At 59.0% G+C, this 16,891-nt stretch overlaps 1 protein-coding gene across 10 annotated transcripts in view; it reads left to right on the top strand.

Moving 5' to 3' along the window:
- The window catches only part of DNM1 (dynamin 1), a 44,352-nt gene that overhangs the window by 9,257 nt on the left and 18,204 nt on the right, over nt 1-16,891 (top strand). For 6 of the 10 annotated variants that reach the window (XM_084898292.1, XM_084898294.1, XM_084898291.1 and 3 more), the window contains exons 2-10: nt 3,797-3,870; nt 4,166-4,315; nt 4,662-4,865; nt 5,073-5,171; nt 5,265-5,425; nt 7,717-7,859; nt 7,963-8,098; nt 8,252-8,319; nt 9,361-9,499. In XM_084898292.1, coding sequence (XP_084754418.1) covers nt 3,797-3,870; nt 4,166-4,315; nt 4,662-4,865; nt 5,073-5,171; nt 5,265-5,425; nt 7,717-7,859; nt 7,963-8,098; nt 8,252-8,319; nt 9,361-9,499 — 1,174 coding nt within the window. Of the gene's footprint in view, nt 1-3,796; nt 3,871-4,165; nt 4,316-4,661; nt 4,866-5,072; nt 5,172-5,264; nt 5,426-7,716; nt 7,860-7,962; nt 8,099-8,251; nt 8,320-9,360; nt 9,500-11,116; nt 11,256-16,891 lie in introns of all 10 variants that reach the window. The other 4 variants (XM_084898295.1, XM_084898293.1, XM_084898289.1 and 1 more) reach the window with 1 other exon arrangement.

Here is a 16,891-nt window from a genome sequence, read left to right as displayed (position 1 = left end):
ACTATGTGCGGAGCCTGGGGCTAGCGAGGGAATCCGGCCGGGAGCGAGGCACTCCGTCTAAACATGGGAACCAGCAGGCGCTCTTCGCTGCCCGCCCAGGTCCAGGGGGGGCTGAGAATCAGGCCTCCGGGGTCCCATCGCAGCCGCTCACCTTACCCCCGCAGCCAAGGCACCTGGTTTAGATGACACTGGCTCACAGCTGAGGACGTGAGATCCAGAGAGTGAAGCAACCTGCCAAGGGCCACCAGTCTCGGGAATGGCCAAGCGGAATTCGAACCCAGAGCCTCTGCCTGGCACTGGCCCTTACCACTAAGCCAGTGACCCTTAAGCTTGGAGGGGATCATGAAAATCGCATGGAGACCGTGTTTATTGCCGGGGGGGGGGGGGGGGGGGGAGGGGGATAATGTTTAAAATCCAGATTCTCGCCGAAACCGGTTTGGCTCAGTGGATAGAGTGTCGGTCTGCGGATTCAAGAGTCCCAGGTTTGATTCCGGTCGGGGGCATGTACCTTGGTTGCGGGCACATCCCCGGTAGAGGGTGTGCAGGAGGCAGCTGGTCGATGTTTCTCTCTCATTGACGTTTCTAGCTCTCTATCCCTCTCCCTTCCTCTCTGTAAAAAATCAATAAAATATTTTTTTTTAAATAAAATAAAATCCAGATTCTCTCCTCCCCTCTCCTGCACCCCGCCCATGAGATGCCAACGCAGCACGTCTGAGGAGGGAGCATTTTAACAAGCTGCCCTGGGAATCCTGACGCAGCCCGGAGAGGGCCTCGCTCAGAGAGCCTGGGCCATGGCAGAGCTGGGCCCTCCCCACCCAGGCACCCCCTCCCCACCCAGGCACCCCCTCTCCACCCAGGCACCCCCTCCCCACCCGGCCCAGGAGATGCTGGTCTGAGGGGCTCAGCTCCCACACGTGGCCCTGCCCTCTAATCTCTCCTGTAAGCTGCTTGTCTTCTAAGTAGCCCTGGGGAGCCAGTGACTTGGGGCCGCCTGGCCCAGACCCCTGACCACCCCTCCAGCCGAGCCCGGGGCTCCCACACTCCCTCTGCGGCTCTTCTCGGACCTCTGCCGCTCGGGCCAGCCGGGGCTCCGTGGGCCCATCTGCGGGGGGTGAGGCCTCTGAGGGAAGAGCTCCAGGGAAAGTCCATGTCTCTGGGTGGGGGGTTCTCTGTGGGGAGTCCCATCCTTTCCAGCCCCTCCTGGAGTTTCCATGGCAACTACTGTTGCCATGGTATTGCTGGGTGCAGAGCTAGTGCAGAAGCTGGTGGACCCCAGGCCCGCCTCCCCACCCTAAGCTCTATAAAAATAGATGTCCTGCCGAAACCAGTTTGGCTCAGTGGATAGAGCGTCGGCCTGCGGACTGAAAGCTCCCGGGTTCGATTCCGGTCAAGGGCATGCATCTTGGTTGCGGGCACATCCACGGTGGGAGATGTGCAAGAGGCAACTGGTCGATGTTTCTCTCTCATCGATGTTTCTGACTCTCTATCCCTCTCCCCTTCCTTTCTGTAAAAAAAAACAACAATAAAATATATTGAATATATTTTTAAAAATAAAAAATAAATAAATAAAAATAGATGTCCTATCTTCACCACCTGGGAGATCCCAAATACTAGGGGGTCACCCTCCCACAGGCGTCAGTAAGGGGCGGGAAAGATAGAGACAGGAAGCCCCCTGCACCCCCACCCCCTCCCCCCTGGGTAATCACCCCTTCTCTGTGCTGCCAGGTGCACCCCCGCTCCAGCAGACATCACACTGCATTGCATTATCTGTTTACCCGCCTGTCTCTCCCACCAGTGCGAGCTCCTCGGGGTGGGAGCTGTCTGACTCACCCCCTCCCGTCCCCAGGGCCCAGCCCTGGGCCTGGCACAGAGCAGCTGCTCCCAAATATGCCCCAGACGGAACTGAGCTGAGTTACGTAAAACGCCGAGCCTGGCTCCTCGGCTTTAGTGAGCCGCGGGGTCTGACAGGGAAGTTCCCGGCTCTGGGGTCCAGCAGACACTTGGGTTTGGGTCCTAGCTCTGCCCTCCCGACCCGGGTAACCCTGGACGAGTCACCCCACTGTCTGAGCCTCAGTTGTCTCGTTTGCAAAATGACCACTTCCTGCCCAGCCAGTGTGGCTCAGTGGTGGAGCGTTGACCTAGGAACCTGGAAGTCAGGGTTTGATTCCCGGTCAGGGCACAGGCCCGGGCTGCAGGCTCGATCCCCAGGAGGGGGTATGCAGGAGGCAGCCGATCGATGATTCTCTCATCATTAATATTTCTCTCTCTCCCTCTCCCTTCCTCTCTGAAATCAATAAAAAAGAAATATTTTTAAATGATAATTTCCATACCAGAGCACTGTTTGGGGGAGTTGTGGTTTCAGTCAACACGAAGGGCCTCCTGTGTGTGAGCCTTGTGCTGGGCAGGGGGCACAGGGGTGGACGAAGCAGGCAAGCCGTGCCCGCTGAAGCTCGGGTTTGCAAAGGTGAACAGCCCTTGCCTGGCACCTGGAAATGATGACTGACGGCAGGCTTTCTCATCCTCCTTCTTCCTCATTAAATGGCTGGTTCCTCCAGCAGCTTCTCATCTCCCCGGAGGAGGGGCGGGGCGAGGACAGGAGTGGAGGAGGCCTCCCCAGGGCTCCCCAGGCCTTGTACCCAGGAGCCTGGGCCTACTCTGTTCCCCCCAGAACCCTGGGTGCAGGAAGCTGGGTGAATCTAGGTCAGGCTCTGGGCTGGGGGGCAGGAGACCGGGGCTCCTGCTCTGGCTCCATCCCAGCCCTGTATGACCTTGAGTGTGTCTCTTCCCCTCCCTGTGCCTCTCCATGAATGAGGGGGCTGAATGTAGTCCCTCAGGCTCCAGCCCGTTCCCCCCTTTTCGGGGTCCTGGGGGCGCCATGACCATGGGTTCCAACAGCCTGATCCCTGAGAGGCCTCCACCCTCATGCTTGTGCCAGCCTGGGTGGGGCCAGGGGGTGGAGAGGGCAGGGAGGAGAAGAGCTGACTAGACAGAGAGAATCTGCACCCAGGAGAGTTATCCGAAAGCACTGCTGAGAGTGACCGGAGCACAGGCAGATCCCCGGGGTGCAGACACCAGGTCTGGGCTCAGGGGGTGACTTGGGGACCCCTCAGTCCAGTTCTTCTGGGGAGCTGGGTCTGCATGGCACTGAAGGGCAGGGAGCTTCCACTGCAGTCAAACAGGTCTGCTCTGTTAGACACTGGCTGTGCAGCCTGAACAGCTCCAAGCCTCAGTTTCCCCATCTGTGAATGGGAATGCTGATAACACCTAATCCACGGGCTCTGTGTGGAGTCCATGAGAGACTGCCCACAGAAAGCCTGGCATGCCGTAGGCACTCAAGGAGCAGGAGTTCTCCTCCTTGCCTTCTACTTCCTCCCATCCCCCTCATCCTCACCCAGCCAGATGGGGCCGGGAAGGGGAAGTGAGACGCTGCCCATCCCCACGGCGGAAGGGAAGGGAGAAGGTGTGGCTCCGTGTCCTTGGGATCCACTCTGTGGCCACTGGACCCCGATGCCTGTGGGGCGCCCTGCGCTTCCGTTCCTCTGGCTTGAATGGCAGCCGCTGGGTGGGGGCAGGCCTGGGACAGGCCTGGGGACTTGGCCGGGTCTCCTGGCAGCTCAGATGCGTGGATTCTGTGACCCAGGGAGCTGGGGAGCTCTTCCCCACCTTTCTGGGCTGCAGGCTGCCCTGAGCGACCTGAGGCCCTCGGGCTGAGGTGTGGCAGGGAGAGGGAGCTTTAGGGGACGTGCGGAGCTCCCAGTGGCAGGACAAGTGACCTCTCACCTCTAATTCACTGCAGAGACTTCCTGCCCCGAGGGTCTGGCATTGTCACCAGACGCCCCCTGGTCCTGCAGCTGGTCAATGCCACCACAGGTACGTGCCCTCCTCAGCCAGGCTGGCCTCACCAGCTCCCACCCCAGCCCCAAGCAGAGGCCCAGCATAACCACTGAACTAGCTTGCCGGGTGACTGTGGGTGGGGCTCCGCCTCTTTGAGCCTCCGTTCCCCATCTGGACGGCGCATAACGGGCAGGGGGCAGGAGCGTTGTTATACGGAGGGAGGAGCAGGCCGGGTTTGGGATGGGGTTGTCTTCCTGGTGGCAGGTGGGGCTATGGTGCTCCATCCCTCTCCCTCTCCAACACCTCCGCCCCCTCCCTGCCTCTGGAGCAGAATATGCCGAGTTCCTGCACTGCAAGGGGAAGAAGTTCACCGACTTCGAGGAGGTGCGCCTGGAGATCGAGGCGGAGACCGACCGGGTCACCGGCACCAACAAGGGCATCTCGCCGGTGCCCATCAACCTCCGCGTCTACTCGCCGCACGGTGAGACCTGCCGGGCCGGGCCTCTGGGGCTCCCTGGCTCAGCCTCGCCCCTCAGGACTCATTTCTTGGCCCCACCCATTTGCTGGCCACGCTCCTCCGGCAGACTCCGCCCCCACAGCTGTCCTCTGAGCATCCTACCCCAAGCCCCACCCACCTGTGACCACGCCCACCACTGGCCGCGCCCTCCCGGGCCACCCATTCAGCCCAGCGCCTTTCCCTAACCCCGCCCACCCGCAGCCACGCCCCCTGGGGAAATCCCTCTAGCCCCGCCCCGTTCCTGAACCGGCCCCCAAAAGGCCCTGCCACTCGCCCTGAGCCCGCCCTCTACCCGCCCCGCCCCGTCCAGTGCTGAACCTGACCCTGGTGGACCTGCCCGGCATGACCAAGGTCCCCGTGGGGGACCAGCCTGCGGACATCGAGTTCCAGATCCGGGACATGCTCATGCAGTTCGTCACCAAGGAGAACTGCCTCATCCTGGCCGTGTCCCCCGCCAACTCCGACCTGGCCAACTCCGACGCCCTCAAGATCGCCAAGGAGGTGGACCCCCAGGGTAAGCTCCCGCCCACAACCAGCGAAGGTTGGGGGTCTGGTGTCCCCCTTTGAAATGATGTTGGCCGCTCTGTGGAGAGGGAGGGGCAGGCAGTGGGTGCCGGAGGGAGTGGGGCGATGGGGCAGCGGGGTAGGAGTGGGAGAGCAGAGGGCCTCCTGCCTGAGGGCAAGGGCAGGTGTGGACAAGCCTCTCGTCGCTGCCCTCCAGGTCAGCGCACCATCGGGGTCATCACCAAGCTGGACCTGATGGACGAGGGCACCGACGCCCGCGATGTGCTGGAGAACAAGCTGCTGCCTCTGCGCAGAGGTAGACCGCCACACCCCGCTCCTCTCCCTGCCCGCCCCCTTCACCCCCACGCCCTCCGAGGCTGGTGCACCCTGACCTCGACCCCACCCACAGGCTACATCGGGGTGGTGAACCGGAGCCAGAAGGACATTGATGGCAAGAAGGACATCACGGCTGCCTTGGCCGCCGAGCGCAAGTTCTTCCTCTCCCACCCATCCTACCGCCACCTGGCTGACCGCATGGGCACGCCCTACCTGCAGAAGGTCCTCAACCAGGTAGGGGCTCAGGCCAGAATGAGATCAGATCACTTAGGTGTGCTCTGTGAGGGTGACCAGCCGAGGTTAGCATCCCCATTATGCAGATAAACAAACTGAGACCCAGAAAGTAGAGGAGCTTGCCCACAGTCCCACAGCGAGGTGGCAACGGAGCTTTGCTGAACTGTCCCTGTCTGGGGCCTAGGAGGGGAGCCCTGGATCCCCCCAGGATGGAGGGAAGATCAAGATCTTGTGTGGAGGGTGGCACTGGCCATGGCTTGGGTTGGGAGGCCAGGATCGGCATGTATTGGAGCTGAAGACCTTGGTTCTTTCTGAAACGGGGGGAGGGGGGACTGGTCTGGAAATGGGGATGGCCATCCCAGGGGCTCCCCTAGGATGTTTCGCCCTCTGGACTGGGGCTTTAAGAGCTGAAGCGTGTGTGTGTGTTGACAGGCAGGCAGAAGGCAGTGGGGGATGCAGCGTGGCATGGGGCAGGATTTGGGAGTCTGGAGGCCACTGACCTGGGTTCCAACCCCAGCCTGTCACTCACCCACCGAGACTCTGTCCAGCTCTCTGAGCCTCTATCTCTGCACCTGTACATGGTGGTCATGGTGATAAGACCCTGTCTCATCGGGTCTCTGTGCAGGTTCAGGGAGGTACTGAGTCTGAGGACCTAGCCAGAGTGAGCCTCAGGGCTTGAGAAGGGGCAGCCTGCCTGTCACCCCTGCCCCTGTTGCATTCTTTTAAATCCTCACCTGAGGATATGTTTTCATTGGTTTTTTTAAAATGTTTTTATTGATTTTTAGAGAGAGAGGAAGGGAGAGGGATAATAGCGTAGAAACATTCATGAGAGGGAAACATCACTGATCAGCTGCCTCCTGCACACCCCCTACTTGGGATGGAGCCCACAACCTTGGCATGTGCCCTGACCGGGAATCAAACCAGTGATCTCTTGGTTCATGGGTTGATACTCAGCCACTGCGCCACACCGGCCAGTTGTTTTCATTTATCTTAGAGAGAGAGGGAGAGGGAGAAAGAGAGAGAAAAAAACCTGGATGTGAGAGAAAAACACTGATCAGTTGCCTCCTGTACCCACTCCGACTAGGGATTGAACCCGAGCCGGCATGGCCATGGGTGAACCTGAGAGGGGGCTAGGAAGGACGGAGAAGTCAGACAAGAGAATAAAGCTGGGGCTAGGTGGGACGTTGCCCTCTCTGATGGAGAGGCAGCGCCATGGCCTGCAAGCTGAGTCTTTATTTACAGCCAGATTCCACGAGGCAAAGAAGGGTGTGGTCAAGATGTTTACAATGTTCTTGTGGGTTTCAAATCTACCCAATTACATACACCTGGTCAAGCTTTGTTCACTAGCTGCACCTCCCGCAGCCCATCTCCCTCAGCCACGTGGGACCACAGGTTCGGACCATAAGATCAAGCTTTCGAGGATAGCCTTCGGCTCTGATTGTGCTGGGGAGAGGATCGTGCCCTCTCATTGGTCTCAGGCTTGGACCTGTCCAAACGCTGTAGCCGCTCTCCACACTTGTGTGTGAGGCCATGCTCCAATCAATTAGCCACCCGGCCAGGGCGCCCCTAATACATTTTGTGTGGCCCTCGTGGTATCTAAAAATACTAAGTTAGTCAAGCCCGGTTGTCGTGGCTCAGCAATTGAGCATTGACCTAGGAACCAGGAGGTCGAGGTTTGATTCCCAATCAGGACACGTGCCTGGGTTGCGGGCTCCATCCTTAGTGGATGATTCAATAAAAATATTTTAAAAAATATTTCAGTAATAAATAAATAAATCAGCCGAGACCGGTTTGGCTCAATGGATAGAGCGTCGGCTTGGGGACTGAAGGGTCCCGGATTCGATTCCGGTCAAGGACATGTACCTTGGTTGCGGGCACATCCCCGGTAGGGGGTGTGCAAGAGGCAGCTGATTGATGACTCTCTCTCATCGATGTTTCTAGCTCTCTATCTCTCTCCCTTCCTCTCTGTACAAAATCAATAAAATATATTTAAAAAATAAATAAATAAATAAATCAGTCAAAAAGCAGGCAATCTCAAATAAAATCTGGATTTCTGCTTCTTTGACAATTGAGTTCCTCACTCAGTCATTCAATGAACACACCTCCGTGAGGGACCGCTGTGTGCCAGGGCCTGCCCTCAGACAGCCTTGGTTCAGGTGGGCAGGGCCAGGGCCGCTCTTTAGCTCCCCACCTCCCCACAGCCACAGCCCCCCTGGCATCCTGGCCCCGTGGGCATGTGGGGTTTGTGACTTGTGACCTTGGCCTTAACCCTTGTCTCCCCCCACCCCCAGCAACTGACGAACCACATCCGAGACACCCTGCCTGGGCTGCGGAACAAGCTGCAGAGCCAGCTGCTGTCCATCGAGAAGGAGGTGGACGAGTACAAGAACTTCCGTCCGGACGACCCGGCGCGCAAGACCAAGGCCCTGCTGCAGTGAGGGTCTCCCCAGCTCCCCACGCCCCTCCCCCAGCCTCTCCTCTCCCGGGCGCCTCCGCTGGGCCCTGCGCCCCCTCAGGCCGCCCCGCTCTCCCCGCAGGATGGTCCAGCAGTTCGCTGTGGACTTTGAGAAGCGCATCGAGGGCTCGGGGGACCAGATCGACACCTACGAGCTGTCGGGGGGAGCTCGCATCAACCGCATCTTCCACGAGCGCTTCCCCTTCGAGCTGGTCAAGGTGGGAAGGCTCCCCGGGGCCGGGAGGGGGGCTCAGGCCTCTCCCGTGGACACCTGGTCCAGGGGCCCAGCCCCGGGAGTGGGACGGCCCCCATCCTGACCTCCCAGGTATCGGGACAGGCCCTGACGGGCCGCCTCTCCATCTCCTGCGCAGATGGAGTTTGATGAGAAGGAACTCCGAAGGGAGATCAGCTACGCCATCAAGAACATCCATGGCATTAGGCACGTATTGGGCCCGGGGAGGGGGGGCCGAACCCCAGAAGGCAGGGGGCCTAGTGCAGAGGCACGGGGGGGGGGGGGTGATGAAGTGAGCCTCCGCAGGAAAGACCGAGAGCCCTGGTCCCCTATCCCCTCGATCCCGACTTTCTGGCTCCCAGTTCTGACAGGACCTGGGGGGGGGGGGGGGCGGGCCTGGGCCGCCCGCTCCCTGCAGCCTGCCACCCTCCTCCGCTGTCCCTGGGAGCAGGGTCTGGAGGCTGGACGAGCTGGGCAGAGCCCAGGCCACAGGGGGCCAGGTAGCACCCTCTGAGCCTGGGCTCCCTGCCTACCCAGGGTGGGATGGCTCCCAGTCCTCTCCAGGAAATGGGTAGGTCCTGGGGCGGAGCGTCCCGGGATTGGCCTGTGTCCCTTTAGGATGGAATGGGGCCTCTCAACCCTCCAGACCCTCCACAGTCCCAGGAGGATCTCTTCGTGGGCCCCATTGCACCCCACTTCTCACCTCCTAGCCTTCCAGCTCACCCCAGGCCTGCGGGGCCAGGAAATAGACTGTTCCTTAAAAGCTTAGACCCCTCCGGGGACCCAGATCCACACAACGAGGCCGTTTCTGCACCTGCTCTATGCCGGGCAGGCAGAGACCAGGTTGCCCTGCTTTCAAGCAAGTTCAATTCCAGGTTTGGCAGGGAATTTACAGACTGATAAGTGCATTGGCCGGGGCACAAGAAAAAAAAAAAAATCTCTCCTAGTCCTAAAATAAAACGCTCTGTTCCTGGAAAGGCTCTTAAAGGGACCCAGCTCAGCAGTCCTGCCACAGAAGCTTGTGTGTGAACAGAATCGTAAGAGGAAGCAAGGCGCGGAGGCAGACAGAAGCAGCCCTTGTCTTGTCCCAGAGTCCCTCCTCTCTTAGAGTCCCTCCGCCCATTTTACAGACGGGGACGCTGAGGCCCAGAGAGGGGGAGGAGGCCAGAGGGCGGAGCTCGGGGTGGAGGGGGCCCTCCTGGTAGGAGCTGGCCGGTGACCCTGCCTTCTCCCGCCCCGGGCGCTCAGAACCGGGCTCTTCACCCCGGACATGGCCTTTGAGACCATTGTGAAAAAGCAGGTGAAGAAGATCCGAGAACCGTGTCTCAAGTGTGTGGACATGGTTATCTCGGAGCTAATCAACACCGTTAGACAGTGCACCAAGAAGGTAACCCACGCCCGCCAGCCCCTGCCTCTGCCCGCCCCGCACTGCTGCCAGCGCCCCTCCCCACGCCCCCCGCCTCCCTGGTAGCATGTCCAGACCTCGGCGGGGTGAGAACGGCTGGCCACCACACACTGGAGAGGGGGCTCTCTGAGGGGCCTCACCCACCCTCCTGGCCCCCCGGGCCAGCACACCAAGGGATTAGGCGCCCGTGAGATGGCGATGATCGTGGCTCATTACCCTGCGAGCCCGCCGAGAGCTTCCCAGCTCAGGGAGAACAGGGCTGAGGGGACCCTGCGCCCCCTCTCTGCCCTCAGAGGTGGGCCCCCTCTGGGGGCTCCAGGGAGGGGTCTTGGGGAAGCCTGGCCCCGGAGACAGTGGAGGGACAGGACCTTCTTGGGTGCTGCTCTAGGGGCCTGGTCAGCCAGAGAGTGCAGAGGGCCCAGGCCTAGCAGGTCCCTTGACCCCTGTGTCCTTCATCCCCCCCATTCCCACCCCACCCTCACGCAGGACCCCCCCTCAGGACCTTCGCCTCCCCTTCCATCACATCTCCTTCCAGAGACAGCGCCCCTCCCATCTGCCATGCCACCCGAGCCCGCAGCACCACCGGGAGGGCAGGCAGGCAGGACGCCCCTTTCACAACGGGGAAACCGAGGCTCAGCACAGCCAGGCCCCGTTAGCTAGGAGGTGGCAGAGCTGTTTCTGTAAGCCAAGGCTTTGACTCCGAGTCCAGTGCTCATTCTATCCCACCCCCAGCTCCCTTCCTCTCCTCTCCCCACTGCTGGCCACGCCCCTCTCTCTCACCGCCTCCACTCTCTCTGTCTTTCCTCTCCTCTCTCTCTCTGTGTTTCCGAGCTGAGGCCTCCAGGGCCTTTGGAGGAACGGCAAAGGGTGCCCTGGAGGAGAAAGGGGAGGGCAGGAGCAGAGCAGGGAGCTGAGAGTGGAGGGCAGGCAGCTACACCGCGGCCCCAGGGGCCCGTCTGCACCTTGGCCATGGCCATGCACACGGAACCCCCTGGGGTTGTGCAGGGCGCAGGGCGCAGGGCACAGCCTGGGCAGCGATGCAGCACCCCAGGTGGAAGTAGGGGATCGTGCTGGGCTCTGGAGTCCCGGGGGAGTGAGTGCAGGAGGCGCCGGGAAACCTGGAATTGAACGGAACGGGTGGGCGGTGTCCTCGCCTTGGCCAGCCCCTGAGGAGGACCCGAGGCTGGGACCAAGGCGGCACTGGAAAGAGAGAGGGCGCAGGCTCAGTGCGGCTGAGGAGCGAGGGACCCAAGGGCCTTGTACGGAGCAGGGGGGTTGTGCCAGTTTGTGCCCTGGGTCTCCCTGCACTCACCATCCCTCAGGCCTTCAGGAGCATCCCCCCCTTGATACCCACAGAGCCTGGGGGATGCTGGCAGCACCGGGAGGCGCCCACCCGGGGGGCGGGAGGGAGGGCCGGGCCCCACGCTCACAGTGTCTTCTGTTCTCTCTCTCTTTCTCTGTGTCGTGTCTCTCTCTCTGCCCATGCCTGTGCCATCCTCCACTCGGACCCTGGTCCTGCTTGGCTTTCACTCTCCTCCTCCTCCCCCCCCCCCCACCTGTGGCTGCTCCTCCTCTCACCCCTCTCCTCCCTGGGTGCAGGACGGGCCTCTTCACACCTGACCTCGCTTTTGAAGCCACAGTGAAAAAGCAGGTGCAGAAGCTCAAAGAGCCCAGTATCAAGTGTGTGGACATGGTAGTCAGTGAGCTCACGTCCACCATCAGAAAGTGTAGCGAAAAGGTACGGCAGCCCCCCGGGCGGGGCGGGGCCTGGCTCCCTCCCTCCCTCCCGGCTGCGGCCTCCCATGGGCAGGGCCATCTGCCGAGCAGGCCTGGCAGCCTCCCAGCCAGCCACGTGGACGCCCACGCTGCCAGGTGACTCTGGCCTTGTGCCAGTTTGTGCCCTGGGTCCCCCTGCTCTCACCATCCCTCAGGCCTCCATCCCGCCCAGAGGGCTTCGCCCCAACCCCAGCATCCTCAGTGCAGCGGCCTCTCCCACCAGCGTGGGTGCTGAGGGACAGGCAGCTATTTAGCGAGCAATTGCTAAGTGCCAAGCACTAAGCTAAGTGCTTGCCTGTCACCCGACTTACTCCTCTCAGCAACCCCAGGAAGTGGTAGAATTACCCCCACTTTACAGATGAGGACACTGAGTCTCCGTCAGGAAGAGCAGCCTGGGGCTCAGACTTGGGAGGCGGAGGGGAGAGACGTGGGGTCAGGGCCCCCTGGCGGAGGGGAGCCGTCCCTTTCCCTCCAAACCAACTTGCTGAAAGTCTGTTGGGCGACTCCTTTTACAAGAATCCATGCCCGCGTGGCAGGGCCCGCCTCTTTGGAGTCACCTGTGACCTGTTAGCTGCCTTTTTCCTGTTTGCCTGCTTTCGAGCCTTTTGAGGATTTTTAGCCAGATTGCCTGGAGCAGTGCCTCCCAGGGGAGTGTCTGGGGGAGCCTTTCCAGACGCAGATGCTGCCCCCCTCCAGGCAGGCGGAACGGGAACCCCTGGGGGAGAGCCCCGAGTGGCCTGGATTTGAAAAGCTCCGGGTGCTGGGGAGGTGGGGGCACACCTGCCTTAACTTCCCTTTTCAAACAAGCATCACGGCGGCTCCTGGCTCCCACACAATTAGTCACATCACGTGCACCCCTTTCTCAACCCGCTCCTTTTAGCCCACTTTTGTGTCACATGGGGAGACTCAGCCAATGAGCATCCTCAGTGCCGGGTGCAGGTGGGATAAAACCTGGACCGGACTCTCCCATTCCACTGTATTGTGACATCTAGGTCACCAGCCCAGGCATCGCGAATCCCAGGCAACGTGATCTTTTGTCAAACTTTGAAAAAGCTGCCTCAGATCCCTTTATACAAGAGATCCAGATACAACTGAAAAATTTTAAATAATTTTTATTTTTCAATTACAGTTGACGTACCATATGTTAGTTTCAGGTGTACACCCCAGTGATTTGACATTTATATAATTTGTGAAGAGATCACCCCGATAAATCTAGTACCCATCTGACTCCATACAAAGTTATCACAATGTTATTATCTTCCCTGCACTGTTTATTGTGTCCCCGTGACTATATACTTTGTACTTATTAATCCCCAATATTTTTTTAATTGATTGCTTTTAAAGAGGGAGGGAGGGAGAGAGAGAGAGAGAGAGAGAGAGAAAGAGAGAGAGAGAGAGAGAGAGAGAGAGAACCACCAATTTGTTGTTCCATTGATTCATGCATTCATTGGTTGATTCTTTTTAAAAAAAATATTTTATTGATTTTTCATAGAGAGGAAGAGAGAGGGATAGAGAGTTAGAAACATTGATGAGAGAGAATCATCGACCAGCTGCCTCTTGCACACTCCCCACTGGGGATGTGCCCGCAACCAAGGTACATGCCCTTGACCGGAATCGAACCCGGGACCTTTCAGTCCGCAAGCCGACGCTCTATCCACTGAGCCAAACTGGTGCCGGCCATTGGTTGATTCTTGTATGTGCTCTGTCCGGGGATGGAACCCATAACCCTAGTGTATCAGGATGATGCCCTACCCCACTGAGCTCCCTGGCCAGAGCCTACCTAAACATTTTTAATGACAGCCTACTATTCCATTGAATAGGCTTATCACAGTTCACTTACCCATTTTCCTGTTGGTGAACATTTACAGTGCCTCCAGTTTTTCAATATTATAAAGTAACCTGGCAATGAACATCTTTGTTATAAAGAATTTTATTTTCAGTCCGCAGGCCGACGCTCTATCCACTTCTCTCTGCTCTATCCATTTCTCTCTCTCTCGAATTATTTCCTTAGGATAGATTCCTAGAAGACTGACTACTGGATATAAACATTTAAAAAACCTGGAACACTTTGCTGAATTGAATTCCAAAAAAAAAAAAGTAATTATTGGAAATACTAAAATTTTGGAAACAACCCAAAAGTCCATCAAGAGGAGACTGATTACATAAAATATCACACGGACAAAGACTATACAGTCATACCTTAGAGATGGTGGGGTTTGGTTTGAGACCTCTGCAGTAAAGGAAATATCGCAGGAAGTGAGGCACACGATTTTTTTGGGTTCCCAGTGCATATAAACGTTCTAGTTACACTATACTGTAATCTGTTAAGTATGCAATAGCGTTTTGCCTGAAAAAGTAATGTACATACCTTAACTTAAAAATACATTATTGCCCTAGCTCAGGGGTCCTCAAACTTTTTAAAGTGGGGGCCAGATCACGGTCCTTCAGAGAGCTGGAGGGCCGGACTATATGAACTACTAATTCCTACTGTAACACCTCGGCTGCGCTCACTGCCCAAAAAACCTGGCGGGCCGGATCAGACTCCTCTGCGGGCCGCATGTGGCCCGCGGGCCGTAGTTTGAAGACCCCTGCAGCTGGTTTGGCTCGGTGGATAGAGTATCGGCCTGAGGACTGAGGGGTCCCAGGTTTGATTTCGGTCAAGGGCACATACCAGGGTTGCAGGCTCTATCCCCAGTAGGGGGTGCGCAAGAGGCAGCTGATCAATGATTCTCATCATTGATGTTTCTCTATCTCCCTCTCTGAAATAAAAAAAAAAAAAATTAAATACTTTATTGCTAAGAAATGCTAACCATCATCTAGCCATCAGTAAGTCATAATCTTTTTTGCTGATGGAGGATTTTACTTTCAATTTGTAAGAAATGCAGGATCTGCAAAGCCCAATAAAGCAAAGTATGCCTACAGCTGCTTACAGGGCAATGCATACATATTTCCTTTCAATGTCCCTCCCCACAGACTGGGGGGGAGAGGGGGAGCAGTTTCAGAGAAGAATGTATAGAATTTAGGGGAACAGTATATATGAATGATGAAGCTCCAAAGACACATCCACCAAATCGCTAACTATCGCTTTAAGAGAGGGCACGCATGTAGGAATTTTTCCATTTTCACTGCACACATTTTAATCACTTGCAAATTTCTTACACTGAGTCAGTACGATTTTTGTGAGCAGAAAGAAATGATCAACAAAACATTTACCCAGGGAAGCTTTTCTATTACTTTACAAAAGAGTTTTCCCTTTTGGTTTATTTCGTGGAAAGTAATTTCTTTTTCTTTACGTGGCAAAATTCACCCATCTTGTCTTTTTTTTTTTCCTTTCCCCAACTGTCCCAGCGTCCAAACTCCTGCCAGAGATTTGAAAAATAGTCAACTGTCATTACCCCCGGCCCTGCTGGACCATTCTCCTCCCTGGATGAAATCTAGAGCTGAATGTCAGCATGTGGGGTGCAGCCCTCACCGCCCCCCCCCCCGCCCCTTTCCACCAGCAGAGACAGAGGCTCACAGAGGGCAGGGCCTGGCTTTGAACCCAGAGCCCTGTGGCTCCCAGGCCTGTGTCCTTCACCACCCGCTGGTGGGCTCCAGCGGACCGCCCTGCTCAGCCAAGGTCTGAGAGAGAACAGTTCCGTTTGGGAAAACTGGCTACAGGTTCTGGGCAGGCTCAGAGGCAGGCGGAATGGAAAAAGATGCTCAAAAGGAACAGGGAGCTCACGGGGGCTGAGGCTGGCCGGCCCGTGTGACACGTGGAAAACGTGACGAACGTAGCAGGCAGGCGGTTAGTGGGAGGACTGGTCATGCTCCTGGCAGACGGCTCCCTCCTCCTCCTTCATCGCCCACCCTCCCCCACGCCCCTGCACCCCACCCTGGGAGGGAGCACTGGGGACCACCTCGGAGGAGGCCTGCTGGCGGGGGTGACTCAGGCCCGAGTCCCTGCTCCAACTCGGAGGCTTCCTTCGAGAAGGAGCGGGAACCGCCCCCGGGCCTCTCCAGGAATTTGTTTTCAAGCCCCTGGTCCCCGGCCGCCCCGCCCCCGAGTCCCCTGGGCTTGGCCGCAGCAGTCACACCCTTGGCACAGCCCCTGGACAGGGGGGTGGGGTGGGGGTGGGAGGCTGTGACATCTCACATCTGCCGCCCGGGCTGGCATCCAGGGCGCTGCTTCCATCCCCATCCTCCGGCCTCCCCACTGTCCCACCCCATCGCCTTGACCTCCATCGCCCTCAGAGTCACCACCAGGAACTAGTCCTGCTACATCCAGCTCTCTCCCACCTGGGGGCCCACCTGAGCCCCCTGACCCAGAGGCAGCCTGTGGCTCTAGCTTTGCCTCCTTGGCCCCTGTGGCCCTGAGCGGGGAGGGCCGCTGAGCAGAACCGGAGGTCCCTGTGGGTGAGCGCCCACCCTCAGCAGCTCAGAGCCTCCCTCCCAAGGCGCTGCAGGCTCAGGAGGCAGAGGGCAGAGGCCTGCACCTTGGCAAGGAGGGCGGGCATCCATCCTTCATTCATCCCCTCATTCCTCCACGGGCCTCCCCAGCGCTAGGGGTGCCTGGCCCCGCCCCTGCCTTCGGGGCGAGTAGAATACGGGTTGAGAAGGAAAGATGACAGGGAGACCCCCAACCCAGCTCTGGGGGTGGCCGGGGAGGCTTCTGGATGGAGGTGACACCCAACAGTGTCTTGAAGGAGAGTGAGTCCCCTGGGCTTGGTCCGGAGCCCAGCGGGGCCGAGGGCAGACTTCACCGCAGAGGGGACAGGGGGCGGGCTTGGAGCTGATAGGAATGGGCAGCAGCGGTGCTGCTGAGCTCCTGACCCCAGAGGAGAGGCAGAGACAGGCTGGCCCGGCTCGGAGCCAGACACACACGGCAGGGGGTGACAGTGCCAGTCTGGAGCGTGCAGAGGGGGCAGAACTGGGTGGGTCCTACCAGGAGGGCCAGGGGCCCAGCCAGGCCCCCGCAGGGTACTGCTCATGCTGCTGCACCCTCCGCATGCCCCCACGTCCTCGCATGTCCGTGCCTGTGGCTCCTGCACGTGTGACTGCCGGTCCCCCCGCCTCCCGGCTCTGACAAGGAGCATGGCCCGTCCCCAGCCGGACTCAGGAGGCCCGGCCACGCCGGGGCCCTGTCCCCCCGATTCTTCCTGCATCGGGGTTCCCTGCCTGGTGCCCCTCCTCGCTGCCCCCCCTGCTCCCCCACCCCCGCCAACGGTGACAGCTCTGGGAGCTCACGGTCCTCCAAGCAAAGGCCCCGGTGGCCCGTGTCTGCTTCCAGGATGGGGCCAGGGAGCAGGCTGACGCCCACGGCATGTCCACCCCGGACCGGCCCTCCCATCCGAGGGATGAAGGCCTGGGGCCGGGCAGACCCTGGCATTGCCATCGGGAGCCTGTACTTGGAGGAAAGGGGTGGCCGTGGCTTGGTGCCATCGGCTTCCTGGGACCCCTGGTTCTCCCTCCCTCCGCTTCCCCCCCTCCCCTCCCCGCCCTGCTCTGGCATTCTGCGTGTGTCTCCCGCCCCACGCCCCGGACCCCTGGACTCTGGTGGGCTGGGGTGTTCCCTGCCCGTGCCCCCCGTGTACGTGGCTCTCTCCCCTCTGCCCACCC

This window comes from Pipistrellus hanaki (assembly GCF_964339955.1).
Source record: "Pipistrellus hanaki genome assembly, chromosome: 11".
NCBI classification, from domain to species: Eukaryota; Metazoa; Chordata; class Mammalia; order Chiroptera; family Vespertilionidae; genus Pipistrellus; species Pipistrellus hanaki.
This window is presented reverse-complemented; position numbering and strand designations above follow the sequence as displayed.